The sequence below is a fragment of the Hylobates moloch genome, unplaced genomic scaffold (assembly GCF_009828535.3).
Source record: "Hylobates moloch isolate HMO894 unplaced genomic scaffold, HMol_V3 SCAFFOLD_9, whole genome shotgun sequence".
Classification (NCBI taxonomy): Eukaryota; Metazoa; Chordata; class Mammalia; order Primates; family Hylobatidae; genus Hylobates; species Hylobates moloch.
Genome location: NW_026652284.1, coordinates 118,975,795 through 118,990,750, shown reverse-complemented (window position 1 = coordinate 118,990,750; position 14,956 = coordinate 118,975,795). Strand labels below are relative to the sequence as shown.

Sequence of the window (14,956 nt, the reverse complement as noted above, 5' to 3'; positions counted from 1 at the left end):
GAGATAGCAAAGACCAGCACTAGGGAGACTCCCTATATGGGAACGTTACATGATTATTCATAAGGAGGTGGGAAGAGGCGTTACTCATAAGCATGTTCTGAGTGGTCCTCTGGGTGTACATGTGCAGTAGCTGTACATGTTTGTTCGTACGTCACATGTCTCATTAGCATCTTAAATCTCCACCCAGGATTATGTTTTTTACCATTATAATGAGCAAAGTGTCAGTTTGAGGATGGGCAAAATCAAAGTGCACATGCTGTCTAGAGGGGAAAGTCCCTACTGAAGATAGCTTTGCGTGGATGAGCTCAATTATAATGTGAATGCTGAGGCTTACTGTGTTGCTTGAACTTACTGTCACCACGGTTGCTGCATCCCGAGAACATGATTACTTCCTTAACTACCTATCCTGTCTCACGTCCACAGACTTGGAAAGGATATCTTTATTTCTCACATAGGATTGCACTTGCAGGCTGTCCATCCCGCAGGCTGGGAAGCATAGCCTCCAGCAGAAACCAAGAGCAAATGCCTCAAGGGAAGGGTAAAAGCAGCAGGAATGTATGCTGAGCAGGCTGGCCAAATGAATGTATTTTAAAAGCTATAGGAGAAGTCATGAAACTTTATGGAAGGAGAAACATGTGCGTGGGAAGTTGAATTTCATGCCTCATAATGGGTCATGTGTTCAAAAATGGCAGCATTAGCATGATCCAAGGGTGGAGTTTTTAAAGTTTTGAAACCTCTGACATCAAAAGGTAAAGCAGAAGACATGAAAGCTTTGACTACACATGCTCTGTGAGTTGGCCAAAACTGGTCCAGAGATGGTGGTCAGGCTGGGAACTCAGTTTTTAAGGATTTTCTGGGTCTCCTTGGCCAAGAGGGGGTGTGTACAGTTGGTTAGGGGGCCTAGGATTTTATTTTTATTTCTGAATTGTAAGTGCTCATTTGACATTAGCTTTTTTAGCCCTTGTGGTCACAGTGGTGGCAGCCGCATATTTAGGGTGAGGATTTGGGAATAAAATTTAAGAAGCCAAAATCCTCAGCAACCTAGATAAATAATACTTTAATGCAATATTTTATAAAATTTAAAAGTAATGCAATCATTTCATGAGGAACAAAATATCAAAATTTAAAATAAAGACACGACCCAACCCTCCTCTTGAATGACCTACCTAACTCACTTCTGCCAAATTCCAGCAGTGTCAGATGCCTGTGTTCATTTACATTTTGATATTTCAATCATCTTTAGTTATCTTAGATTGATTCTGACTTTTAAAAATACTGCATAGGGGTCAAGCTCAGTGGCTACCACCTGTAATCCCAGCACTTTGGAAGACTGAGGCAGACAGATCACATGAGGACAGGAGTTCAAGACCAGCCTGGCCAACATGGTGGAACCCCATCTCTACTAAAAATACAAAAATTAGCCAGGGATGGTTGTGCACATCTGTAATCCCAGCTACTTGGCCAACATGGTGAAACCTCGTTTCTACTAAAAACAGAAATTAGCCAGGTGTGGTAGCATTACCTGTAATCCCAGCTACTCAGGAGGCTGAGGCATAAGAATTGCTTGAATCCGGGAGACAGAGGTTGTAGTGAGTGAAGATCGTGTCACTGCACTCCAGCCTGGGTGACAGAGTGAGACCCTGTCTCAAGAAAAAAGAAATTAAAAATAAAATAAAATAAAATAATATACCTATGCAATCTATCTATCTATCTATCTATCTATCTATCTATCTATCTATCTATCTATCTATCTATCTATCTATCTATCTATCTATCTATCTATCTATCTATCTATCTATCTATATTGCATAGGGATATTATTTCTCTTGGCTTCTCAGCAAGAGGTATTCAGTACCCAAGGTGAGTGATTCGCTTTCCCTACCCTAGGCCCAGTCCTGGAAAAGGGTGTTGGCACTGTTATCATGACTGGTAAAAAGCAAGCAAAAAACCAACAATTCTATGTTGTGACGACAGCACCAGCCTTGTGGTGTATCAGGATGGAAAACACCCAGGTCTCCCAGACCCTAGCTGGCAGGTTAAGACGTCTAGCGATCGCGACCCATGGACTGTGAAGATTTAGAGGGTTTTGACAGAGGCAAGACTCTTGCATCAGGAGTTATAGATATCAGATCTCAGTGCAGATAGAACAAGAGATTTGCCCAGGGCAGTGTTAGATTGAAAGGCATCAGGAATATGCAGCGTCTTCAAATGTTGGAGCTCCTTACTAGACATGACCTTCTCTTTCTGGGATCGCCAGCTGAGACCAAGCTTCTTGCCCTTTAATTTCAAATTTTACCTGATCCTTAAGTAACCTTTGCTGTCAACTTTTTTTTTTTTTGAGATAGAGTCTTGCTCTGTTGTCCAGGCTGGAGTGCAGCAGTACAATCTCAGCTCACTGCAACTTCCACCTCCCAGGTTCAAGCGATTCTCCTGCCTCAGCCCTCTGACTAGCTGGGACTACAGGTGCATGCCACCACATCCAGCTAATTTTTGTATTTTTAGTAGAGACGGGGTTTCACCATGTTGATCAGGCTGGTCTCAAACTCCTGACCTCTTGATCTGCCTGCCTTGGCCTCCCAAAGTGCTGGGATTACAAGCGTGAGCCACCGCACCTGGCCAGAATTGTCTTTATTCAAAGAAGTAAAAGCATATCAATTAAACAGATAAGGAGTTAGCTCCATTAAGTATGGACTGTTTTCTCCTTCAGCCCAAGCCTGCTTGCAGTGCTGATGTTTTCAGTAATGGCCCTGCTTTTGTTCCCTTATAATTTGCTTCAACGGAGGGTTTGTTCCTTTAAATATTTTGAGAATAGAAAGCTTCCATTCAGAAAAAAAGAACAACAATTAGTGCTGCATCTGAAAGACAGGGGTTCTTCTTGCTCCATTTAGGAGCTGATGGTCACTCCAACCACGAGAAGTCCTTGGGGCATGTGGTCTAACCCTGCATGATGAGCCCCAGGCGGTTGCGTTGGGCAGAGTGCTCAGTGTTCCAAGGAGCAGGTTACTATCTCCTGCAATGGTCAGCATGATGCTAGGAGGCAGAGCTGTTGTTTCACTTTACAGATGAGGAAACTAAGGTTTAACAAGATTAAATGCCACAGCTACAAAACTAGCGGGTGGTGTAACTGGGGTTGACCCCTACTAGTCCAAGTTCAGTACCCCAAGTAGTTATTGTCTTGTCATACTCCTTAGTAAGAGCTGATACCAACACCAGCACCCAGGACAGCTCCTAATGGGGTGCAATGCTTTAGTCTACACTATATCTGCTAATGCTCCTGTCTGCAATAGCTGCCCCTTATCACCACTTACTGTTGAGAAAATGCATCACAGAAGGGTTAAATGTGTCCTCCAAGGACTCAGTCTATTGTGGTTCTTGGCTTCAAACCCAAGCCAGCCTCTGTGCTTGTCATTTACTCCACACCACTTTCCAGAAAATAGAAAGACTGTTTCATTTCCTCTCTGTTCGACTTCATTTATCAAACAGTATCTCCACTAGACTTGGGAATGTGAAGATGAGTATGTAAACTGAAAATGCTACCCCTGATGGAGTACTTACAATCATTGTCAGCATCCTTTCATAACCAAAGGCTCTGGGCATTCATTGGTCTCATGCACTGCCAAGAGGGTTTGGTTCCTTTGTTTGCAGTTGCAATGCAGCATCAGGGAAGCAGCTTCCCCAAGATTTATCTTACAGATTTGCAGCTGCTGTCTTCAGTGGCCGGCATGAGGAGGTTCATGCCATACGGTCAACTACAGAGCTCCATTCTAGGACTTTGAACTCGCATAAAACACTGACTTTAAGATGTAGGGTCTGGAGATTGTTGCTGTAGTTGTGATTATGATCCGTGTAAAGGAGGAAGAAGCAACAAGATGGTAACCACAGCAATGACCCTGGGAGCATGTATTCTACAGAGTCAGATGTAAATGCCTTGTCTGGGTTGGAAATGATGAGTATTCTGTCCCCTACAAAAAGCGTTTTTATTTCCTCCTTATAGCCTGTTCACCAACCAGTAATAGGACCTAAAGGGGGCCTGGCATGGACCCAGAGACACCCAATGAGCAAAAGTCCTTATCTAGAGGGTTTGGATGACTCCGAGGAGGCAGAGATAATACCTGCTGCCATTGGCACTACCCGAAAAAGCCTTGGGATTCCCATCCTGCCCAGAAAATAAGCCAGTGCCACTTACTCCATGTTCTTTCCCAGAGCAGAAAATTCTTTCCATCCATAACTGCCACAGTTCTGAAAGATTCTCACCAAGCATCACCTTAACAGTTTCCTTTCAAGTCAGGAGGGATAGAGAGAGGTCAGATATGGGCCATTCCTTTCATAGCCTGATGCTGTGACAGAGAAGAAAGACCCACAAGCTTGCAGTGAACACTTAGGAACATCTGATCGAGGCAGGAAGCCAACAAGGGCTGTGGGCACAGGCCTGGGCTTTGGAAGCCAGTGGTCCCCAACCCGCTCTACCTCTTATTAGCTGAGTGAATTTTCCTTGCTAATTATAGGACTTGGGCATTTATTTATCTGAACCTTGGGTCCCTCATCGGTACCTTGGGTCCCTCATCTGAAAAAGAACTGTACAACCTGTCTCATAATGAGAATGTGAGAACTGAACAAGGGGAAATTTACAAATCACAGCAGGTAGGAAGCATTTAATACATGTAACTACGAGCGGTCCTCATAATACTTGCTTCATTTGAGTTAACAACAACCACAACAAATTGTCAGTAGAAGAGTAAACGACTGGAAGAAAACTAACACCATGGAACAAGGGTTAACCGTGAAGGCCACCTGGAGGAGGTAGGATTTTAGTTGCCACCTGGAGGAGGCAGGATTTTAGTTGCATTAGAGGGTTAGTTAGGAGTTTACCAGCTATCGGTGGAGAAATGTTTTCCAAACAGGACAACAGCATGCAAAAGTTTAGGAGAAGGGTTTGTTCTGAGAGTAGTAGAGAGTTACTAACTTGGGAAAGTTTAGTCCCTGCCCTCAACAGTTTGAAAACCTTTTGAGAAAATTGCCTGTTCAGCGTATTCATGAAGGACAGCACTCTTAGAGCAATTCCTGGTATGAATGTACCTTCCAAATGATTGTTTTATCATGTGCTTAGCACATCATGGTTCTGGAAAAAATGTAATTAAAAACAAAATCTCCCAACTCAGAGAGGTTTTCCACGAAGGTATAAGAGAAAGAAAACAATTTTATTATTGAATAGCATTAAACTAGAATGTGATTTGCATTACAGACAATATGCTAAGACATTGCAAAGACAGAAAGAAATCTTACTCTTTTAGATTGCCAAGCGGATACAACCACCTATCACATACTTGTTGTCAAGATAAGCAATAACTAGTCCTCAAGTGAGAGGATTTAATGACACCACATGTCCTTCCTAGATTCACCTGGTAATTGCGGTGGCCATCTGTATGTCTGTGTTAACTAATTGACCTTATTCAAAGCAAAGGTAAACTTCTCACATCTTCATGGCAGGAAATAGATTTGCAACTTGGAGCCAGGCATCTGCTGAAGTTGGGCTTCTACTGTTTCACAAGAACTGGGAGATAGATAGGAATGCTATCTTCTTTGCTGATTCTATTTCAAAGAGATGGTTCCTAGGTCCTTGAGAAAGACATTCCTGGGTTCCTGGGTCACAAAGCTAGCAAAAGTCTCATTTAGCTTTTAAAAGTATTTGCATACCTTTCAAAGAAACCCCCCCTCAAAAAAAAACTCACAATAACAAGTTTTCAAAAGTAAGTGTTTTCAGTAAACCAAATGGGGCAAAGTTTCTTTCCTTATTTTCAACAGGGGGAATTAAGCCCTTGAAATGACACTTTAATAAACCTCTTCTGAAGAAGACTAAACTAGCAAAATAATGAACTGGTCATCTCCCTGGAATATTAATTCCCAGCGCACAGGGTTTTTATCTGTTTCGTTGATTGTTATATATCCAGTGTATAGAAAGGTGTTTGGCCCATGCTCAGCACGGTCAGTCAGTCTTTCTGACTATAAATGCAGTGCACTTGACGTCTTGAAACCTGTTGGATAAGGCATCATGGTCTAGGAAAATAGCTGGAAAAGTAATATGGGCAGAGAAAACCGGCTTGGATATTTGATCATCAGACAAATGGATCTGGATTAGATTCCAGACCTTGCTTTCTATAAGCTGTGTGAGCTCAGGTGAATGACTGAACCAGTCTGGTCTTCAGATTTATTATCTAACACTCTGATAATAAGCCCTACCTCATAGAGTAGACTTACTGGCTCAATAAGAGAATAAAGACATATTAAATATTTTTGCATCCGTTCAGGATATAAACAAGGAAATATATGTAATGGGATATCATGTGGGAAGCCTTGGCAGAGTTCCTGGAAGAGTCGGGGCTCTGTAAATGTCAGCGCCCTTCTCTGGAAGGAAGTGAGTCAGGCTTGGGAGTGGGTGTGTTTACTTTGATCCCTGACTACGTTGGAGTAGGAGACAGGGACAACTGTGGAGATCCTTGAGCTGCTGACATTTTCATTGTTGCAACATGAGTGTTGAAACTAGTCTAAACCCAGACTGAGGACTGGAATTTGAAAGGAAGCCATTTACTTTTAAGGCAATTGTCCTAAATGTTAAGGAAGCAGTGGGCTATTCTATGTCACTTCTTTTCATTGATTACAACATGATCTACAGAGGGTGTGATGGCTTTATTTAGATTTAGAAACAGTAAAAATAATTACGTGGAAAAATGTCAGAAGAAATGCTCTTTCTCTCTGACTCCATTTTTTTTCTCTTCTAAACAATGGTATTTAGCACTTCACAGATATGAGCTCACCTAACCCTCCCAATGTATCACAGGGAGAGAGGGGGGATTATTAGGTAGTCACTGTCATCAGTGGTCTGCTGAGGTGGTAGAACAGTCTGGATTGAAAGAGGGCAGGACTTGATGTTTCCATGAGAGAATTGTGGGGCACTGGACCCCCGGAAGGACCCTCCTAGGTGGACCTGCCCCTCATCCTTTATTTACTAGATGAGCAAACTGAGACCAGAGAGTGGACATGATATGCTTAAGAATGCAAAGTTAAGGGGTGACAGGCATAGAACCACAAATAAGATTGACCTACTGCCACAAACCTATTTACTGCATAATACATTCTTTTAAAGGAATTGAAATGTTTTTGTTTTAAAAACATTTTGCTGAAACACACTTATTAACACAATAAAGGCAGAGCTAAGGTAGATAATAGTTAAAGAATTGGAATCTTTGGACGTTACTTTCTTGGGTGGTCTGTGAAAAGTATTTTTGGTAGGTTGTGTATTTTGAGCATCTTGATGACGATGATGATGATGACAATGGCAATAATGATGATGACAATGATGATGATGAGGATGATGGTGATGACAATAGTCGTGGTGCTGTTGATCATTATGATATAGACAATGATGATGATGGTGAAGATGAGGATGATGATGCTGATGGTGACAGTGATGATAATAGCTCTGGTGGTGCTGATGTTGATGGTAATCGTGATTATGATAGTGATTATGGTGATGATGGTTATGGAATAATAATGATGGTGATGGTGATGATAACGATCATGATGATCATCATGGTGATACTGACAATGAGAATGATGATAGCTAATGTTTTTTGAGAGCTAACACACAACCTGTCATAAGTCTAAGCACTTTGTGTATTTTAGGTCATTTAACTCTCACAGTAACCCCATGACAGATACTATTTTATTATTCTCATTTTAGAAGTAAGAAGACAGAGTTTAAGTATCTTGTCCAATGACACACAGCAAGTGGCAAAATAATGAAGATAATAATAATTATAACTAAGATAATTATAACTAAGATTTATTGAGCTCTTACTGTGTTCTGGGCTCTATGCTAAGTGTTTCCCATTTGTTATTTTATTCTCTAATATTTTCACAGGGTAGGCATCATTATTTTCTTGTTCTTGTAGGTTACAAAACAAACGAACAACTCGAGCAGTTTTAGTGAAGTGGCTCCTCAAAGTCTCACAAGTAGTAAGGGAGGGAGCAAGGAACTTATGTATGGATAAATTCTTCCAAAGCTTCCCGTATGGTGCTGCTGCTCCTGCCGGCCACCAACTAAATTTCTCCATCTCCCTCACCCTCACACCTATTCTGCAAGGCCTGCAGACCCTAGGTTTATTCTGCCTCTTTTCCTGCCACTCCTGGAACACCACTTGTTTTTAACTGGCCCTTTTCTCTATAGCCTGGACCACTAGCCTATCCCACACTACACCCACAGCTAGAACCTAGGACAATTTCACATCCTTTTAATGGTTTCCAGTGCCTACAACTAAATCTAAAATCAGATGTTGACATGCAAGGCTTTCAAACAAATGAGCCCTGCCTGCCTCCCTGGCCGCTTTCCTGCTGCCCCCTCTCCAACCCCATACCCTAAATCCCAGTTAAGCCATTTTATCACATATCCTCAACCAGGCCCTGTTTCTATCTATCTGCTGCCACCGTGCCTGAGCTACCACAAGAACTTGATAAGAGATTTTTGGGGAATTAATGAATGGATGAATGAATGCATGAAAATGCTTTTTGTTTCCCTATTAAAATTTCCAGTGACATCTTTCTTTTCTTTTTTTTCCTTTCAAGGGAAGTCAAGGAGAACGTGGTGCAGATGGTGAGGTTGGACAGAAAGGTGATCAGGTAAAAATTTACTTTATAAGGAACCATTCACCCTGAGGAAGGAGCACTGTTTCTCCCAGGTGGCTTCCATTGTACAATGTCATTCCTTGTCTCTTCTTTGCCTGTGGCAGGATTTTTAAAAATCTCATTTTTATGGTTTTCATCTTGGTATCTCTGGTTCACTCTAGGTGCCCTCTCTCCCTCAATTATTGGAGAAGCCTGCCCTCCCTTCCTTTCCTCTCCTCTCTTCTCCTCTCCTCTCCTCCCCTCTCCTCTCCTTTCCTTTCTTCCTTCTCTTTTCTTTCTTTTTGTACTATTCTACCTTTACTTTTTTTTTTTCACTGAAATGGTCATTCATTATAAAATTCCCCCTTCTTCCCTCCCATCATCTCAAGTAACTGTTGCCTGACTCTCTTGCTGCTAGCTGAAATGCTTCACAGACACTCCATGCTCTGATCAGTGCACGTCCAGGCCTGCTGGACCACTGCTCCTAACGTGCTATAGGATGGGACCAATGAGGGCTCACTGCTCTCTCTGTGGATCTGAGCATGGCCTCCCTATCATCCTCTGTCCAGCACAATCAGCTGATTTCTGCCCAGTCCAATTCTACCAGCCTTCCTGCCAATGGAAATGATTATTATCCTTCTGCTTTGCTGCTGTCATCCTTTCCCCTGTTCTCTTTTCTCTCCTCTCCCAACTGCCCTCCCCTTTACTTCTGCCTCTCTTCTGCGTCTCACAGCCAGTGCTCATTGTCAGCCAATTCCATGCCAGGCACTGCACCTGGCTCTGAGATCTGGAATGACTCGTGGACAAACTCCTGACCTCACTGGGCTTGCAGTTCAGTGAGGGCATGAGGGACATGAACGAGTAACCCACAGGCAGTGAGATGAGAGCTGTGCTCAAAGTCTGAATGAGCTCCTTGGCTAAAATCTCTTCTGTATTTGGAAAAACAAAATGTGTTTGGATTATTCTTATAAGAATGACTTATCAAAGGCAATATACTCTACATTGAATGGTGTAGCCTGTGGTTTCAGTGGTAAGGCTTGGAGGTGGAGGGCAGAGAAATCATTTCTTTCTTGGTGGTTTGTTTGGTTTCATAACATTGTTGTACAAGACTAAGTGTTAGATTCCAAGCTTTGTTCTATAACTTTTTCAGCTCATTCTATAATATGCAATAGACTCCTCTACACATGGAGAAACAAATCTCTTGCTTAAAATAACTGTAATATTGCCAGAATATGGAGGCCGTAATTCAGTTAACCTAACCATTTCCTTTGTGTACATTGTGTTTGTGTGCATTTGTTTTTTATGTTTTTATTATGAAACACTTCAAGCATATCTAAAGAATAAAGACTGTAATAAAATGAACCTTTATGTACCCTGCACTTAACCACAACAGCTTTCAATTATTATGGCCCCTCTTGTTTTCATTTATATCCTCAACCATTTCTCCACACCCCCTGCCCACACATTATTTTGAAGCAAATCCACTTTCAGGACATGTTTGTTTTTATAAATGTTGTCAGGTATTATTGAGATATATAAAAAGAGGTCCCTTTTATTGTCAGTGTCTTTAAGCAAAATTGTTAGTAGAGTTGGAAAGTGGATTCTGTATTAATTCCTGAAATTTGATATTTGCACAAAGTAAAAAGTATTTTTCGAGTCATTTTAAAGAATTGCATCTTGTGTTTTCCTAGGGTCATCCTGGAGTTCCAGGTTTCATGGGGCCCCCAGGGAACCCTGGGCCACCAGTAAGTAATCATCTTTAATCCCCTCCTCTTTTGGCCTTGACATTTGAATGCACATCTGTACTCACCAGACATGGTATGACACTGAGCATGTCTCTCATTTTAAGGGATGGGCCAATACCCAAATGGTGACAGAGTTGACCTAAAAATGCAAGTCCCACAGGCATGTGGGGGAAAGTGCAGTGGGTCTAGAGTAGGCTTGATGGACCATGCAATTAGAGTGATGTTGGGACTGGGGGACATTGGCAAAGACAGACAGACTTACTTCTTCTTTTTTCAAATTGAGCTGTGGTGGGTAGGCAGCTAGTATTTCAAGGTTATGATGTCAAGCAAAGAAGGTAGAAAATGAGAAATTGTAAGCAGCTTTCCCGATGTTATGGGGAGCCTGTCTTGATATTATCTCAATGATCTCCACTGGGCCCCCTGAGCAAATGTTCTCTCTGCTTTTACAGTAGCTGTAGCCTTGACATTGACTGGTGCCCTCCTCACCATTTCCCTCTCCCTTCAGTGTAGGCTGCCCATAGATTAGTCATGTTCCTCCTCTGATCAGAGTCCACTGCTGTTGCAGCCCACATATCCATCACGGGTAGCCATGGCAACAGGCACTGGAAATTAGTGTTCCTGCCAAGCCCAGCACCAGTCCTCTGAGATTTCCCGTGGGTTCCACATGAGACCCTTGTCTCAGACCTTGCAAGGAGAGGATTTCTGGAATGACTGAAAGACCACTGAAAAGGATCCCCCTTCAAATAGGAAATACCCTGTTTGAAAGTATAGTGAAAAGAGGTTCAGTTAGGAGTATAAATTTAAAATATATGAAATTAAGCTTGCTTTGTCATCTTTTTAAACAACGCGACTTCTAGTTGTAACTGTGTGTTAATTAGTAGAATAAATTAAGTTGTTTTAAGTGTATATTTTCAATAAAATCAGATGAAAGCGTGATATGGCATCTTACACTTCATGTTGACTTTTAGAGCAAGCTCACAGAAAGGTAAATTATCTACAAAAGCACTATTCAGTTTCCCAGAAAGCCTACTTTAAGTCTTTAATATTCAACACATTTTCCTCCCAAGTGCCTTTGATGTTAATATTATTTTTAATTTCTCAGCCTCACATCTTACCTGGCCCAACTCTGCCATGTGCACATTTGTGAAGGATATTGTAGGGAATTTATCAGTTTGCTATCGTTTAACTTCACAAAATTCTACAATTCTTTCAAGTTTTATAATTTCACTTAGTAATTGCTTTGCACTGTGTTTGCATATTATTGGATTTTGTAGCATCTGACAGTCAGCAAAAAGAGAAACTGATAATGATGCTGATACAATTAGTAGTAGGAAGAGGTGTTAGTGTTAAGCAAAGAGGGGCATTTGAGAGGTAACTAATTTTACTTAAAAAATAGTTTATTCATGAATAATTTTATATTATGAAGACATTAGCTTCCTTAGTGACACTGTGCGCCTTCACAGCTGAGGGTCTCAGAAAATGAATAATGGATTACAGCCTCATCCCCACTCCACCCTGGTAGTTTCAAACCCCATAACATGTTCCCAATGAAACCAAAACCCTGATCTGTTCTCACTGGAAACTGCAATAAGTTAGAACTCTATGACTGCTTAGGAAATGACTCCTGGCTTATTATTCTCATGCTAGATGATGTTTCAGAGGCCCAGAAACAATCACAATCAGAAGCCAGCTTGTCTGTCTCCAGCTGATTAATGCTTTCAATTCACTTGGCAGATGTTTATTGAGCTTCTATTTTGTGTCGTGCCTTGTACTGTGAATAGCCTGTGAGAATGGATGCTGAGGCAGCTGCCTGTTTAGGTTCAGCAGCCAATCATGCAGAAGCAACTCCACGGCAGAAAATTAACCTTTCTGGTCATGTGTGCGTTGTTTTAGTTTTGCTCTTTGTTGTTGCTTGTTTTCAAGTGCTTATTAATTGTCAGGCCCTGTTGAAAATACACAGGGATATGGGTAGCGAGCTGACAAAGCTCTTTCTTTTAGTGTTTATTTTCTGGTGCTCAGTCAGCATCCTTATCCCAGATAAAACCCTTACCCCATCCCCATATGCAGTAGGGAATTTTTTTCCAACTTGGCAAGATTCCAGACTCTAGGATGCCGGAAGCTTTTTGTCAAAGTTATGCAGAAAAATCTAGATTTGTTATATTAGCTTTGGACTAGATATTTAATTAAAGCATGAACCTTAGGCTACTTGTTAAAATATTATCACTATCCCTTTATTTCATGTACATTTACTGGGTCCCTACCTAGTAGAAGCGGTAGAGACAAATCCAATTGCACCCTGCCCCAAAAGTTTGTCATACATGGAAAATAAGATAGGTCTTCTACAGCTATATCAAATTTCCTTGAGGTCCAAGACCATGATGTAGTCATTTTTATATCTCTAAAATTTGGCTCGTACCTAGTACAATTTAGGCACTCGATAAAAGTATGCAACAATTAAGTAAAGGCTGCTGGAAAGACATCAATAGAGTACTGTGGGAACTTGCTTATTTATGCTTTTATATTTCGTTAATGTCTGCAGGATTCCTTGTCTTGGGGTGGACAATAGACACTTATATGCATGGAAGGTCCCTATTGGACAGCCCTTAGCATTTCTCTGGTGCTAACTCCTTATGTGTCATGAATTCCATTCTCTCAACAACCCACATAAAATAGGTGCTGTTCTTTTCCTTCATTTTACAAATGAACTGAAATACAGAGGGGTCAAGTAACTTTCCTAGGCTTATACAGCTGTTCAGTGGAGAAATGGGATATGGGCTCAGGAACTCTGACTCTAAGAGGCTGCACTCCTAACCAATACCCTCTCTTCTGTGCCTGGCACCTTGTAAGCATTGCCGCATTACTCCTCCCCTTCCTAATGGCATCTGCAATTTCCAGCCTTTCACTGTGAAGGAAACTAAAGCTTAGAGATGTTACATGACTCAATCAAAGCTAGTAAGAGGCACATGTGTGAATTTGTCTAAAGAACTGCTGCCTTCATAACCCAGTCAGTTCAACTTCTAATTCACTCATTTATTCAAGAATATTGATTATTTACTATATCCCAGGTACTGTTTTAGTTCCAATGAGGAACTAAATTTAGTGTTCCAATGAGAAACACTAAACAAATAAGAAATCAATAAACACTAACATGTCAGATGTTTGCGGATGCTATGGAGGAAGGTAGACAGAAAAGGAACCTCCCCAGGGCAGGGATGATGAAGGGTAGGTCTTTCAATTTTGGGTCTGCTAGGCAGAAAACCTTTCACTGAGAAGCTGATATCTGAGCTAAGACCTGCAGGATGGGAAGGTATGAGGCCTGTGCATATGTGGGGGACTAGAATGTAGGGGGAAGAAGCAGCATATGCAAGAGTCCCCAGCAAAAGTATGCCTGGAGCTCACTTTGAGCTGCTTGCTCAGCTGCATAGAGGTCTTCTTCCATTCATCCATCTGTGCATTTCTTCACCCTTGAGTTGACACAGCAATTGCCCTCCTAATCTCCTGGAAGATAAATCTAGTTGTCCATTTATTACTTTTTGTCCTGAAATGTTCCCTGATAATAGCTGAAAATGCCCATCCTGAAGTGAGTTCATTTACTGTTTTCAAATGGGTGACTGCCTGGCTAATGCATTGGCCCTTCCTAAAATGTGGATGCTGTTCTTTGAATATCTTGTATTCCCAGAGAATAGCTCAGCTTGATGAAGAGGCAGAAGCACGCTTGAAATATTTATGGTTCAGGAAGCTAGGAAGGGGCACAGAATGTAAGATCTGTGTGTTGCTATATTAGGATGTTCTTACATTGCTACAAAGAAATACCTGAGGTTGAATAATTTATGAAGAAAAGAGGTTTTATTGGCTCAGTTCTGTAGACTGTACAAGCATAGTACTGGCATCTGCTTGACTTCTGATGAGACCTCAGGGAACTTGCCATCATAGAGGAAGGCCAGGTGTGTCACGTGGCAAGAGCAGAAGCCAGAGAGTAGGGTTGGGGAGGTCCTAGACTTTTAAACAACCAGATCTTGCATGAACTGAGTGGGGACTCACTTATCACCAAGGGGATTGTGCTAAACCATTCATGAGAGATCTGTCCCCATGATTCAGTCACCTCCCACCAGGGCCCACCTACAATATTGGGAATCACATTTCAACATGAGATTTGGAGGGACAAATAACCAACCATATCAATTGCTTTGTATTCAAAGCAGAGGGTGCTAATGACCTCTGTCTAGATGCACAAGAAACTAGCTTTCTGCCTTGTCTTTTTTAGGGGGCAGATGGAATTGCGGGAGCTGCTGGACCACCAGGATTCCAAGGGTCACCTGTAAGTTCCTCAAGGAATGGGATCTGTTTTTAGTCTATCTTTAGCATTCTGGAACCCCAAGTGTTTACCAATCCTGCTCTGGTCATGTGTTCCTCCTGTGGCTCACATATTTTTGAGTTTCTGTTCACTACAAGTCTTGCAATGAAACTGCAGGAGGGTTTGCTTTCTGTTGGACCCCTGGTTACTTTGCTGCTAAAGTAAAGGTTTGGTTGAAATGATATGAAAATCTGTGATT

The 14,956-nt window shown here is 41.6% G+C and overlaps 1 protein-coding gene across 1 annotated transcript in view; it reads left to right on the top strand.

Annotated features, from left to right (window-relative positions):
* Positions 1 to 14,956, top strand: part of COL22A1 (collagen type XXII alpha 1 chain) — a 297,857-nt gene that overhangs the window by 240,745 nt on the left and 42,156 nt on the right. Inside the window, exons 41-43 of the mRNA XM_032760938.2 lie at positions 8,620 to 8,673; positions 10,350 to 10,403; positions 14,668 to 14,721. Of these exons, the coding sequence (XP_032616829.1) occupies positions 8,620 to 8,673; positions 10,350 to 10,403; positions 14,668 to 14,721 (162 nt within the window). The remainder of the gene's footprint in view (positions 1 to 8,619; positions 8,674 to 10,349; positions 10,404 to 14,667; positions 14,722 to 14,956) is intronic.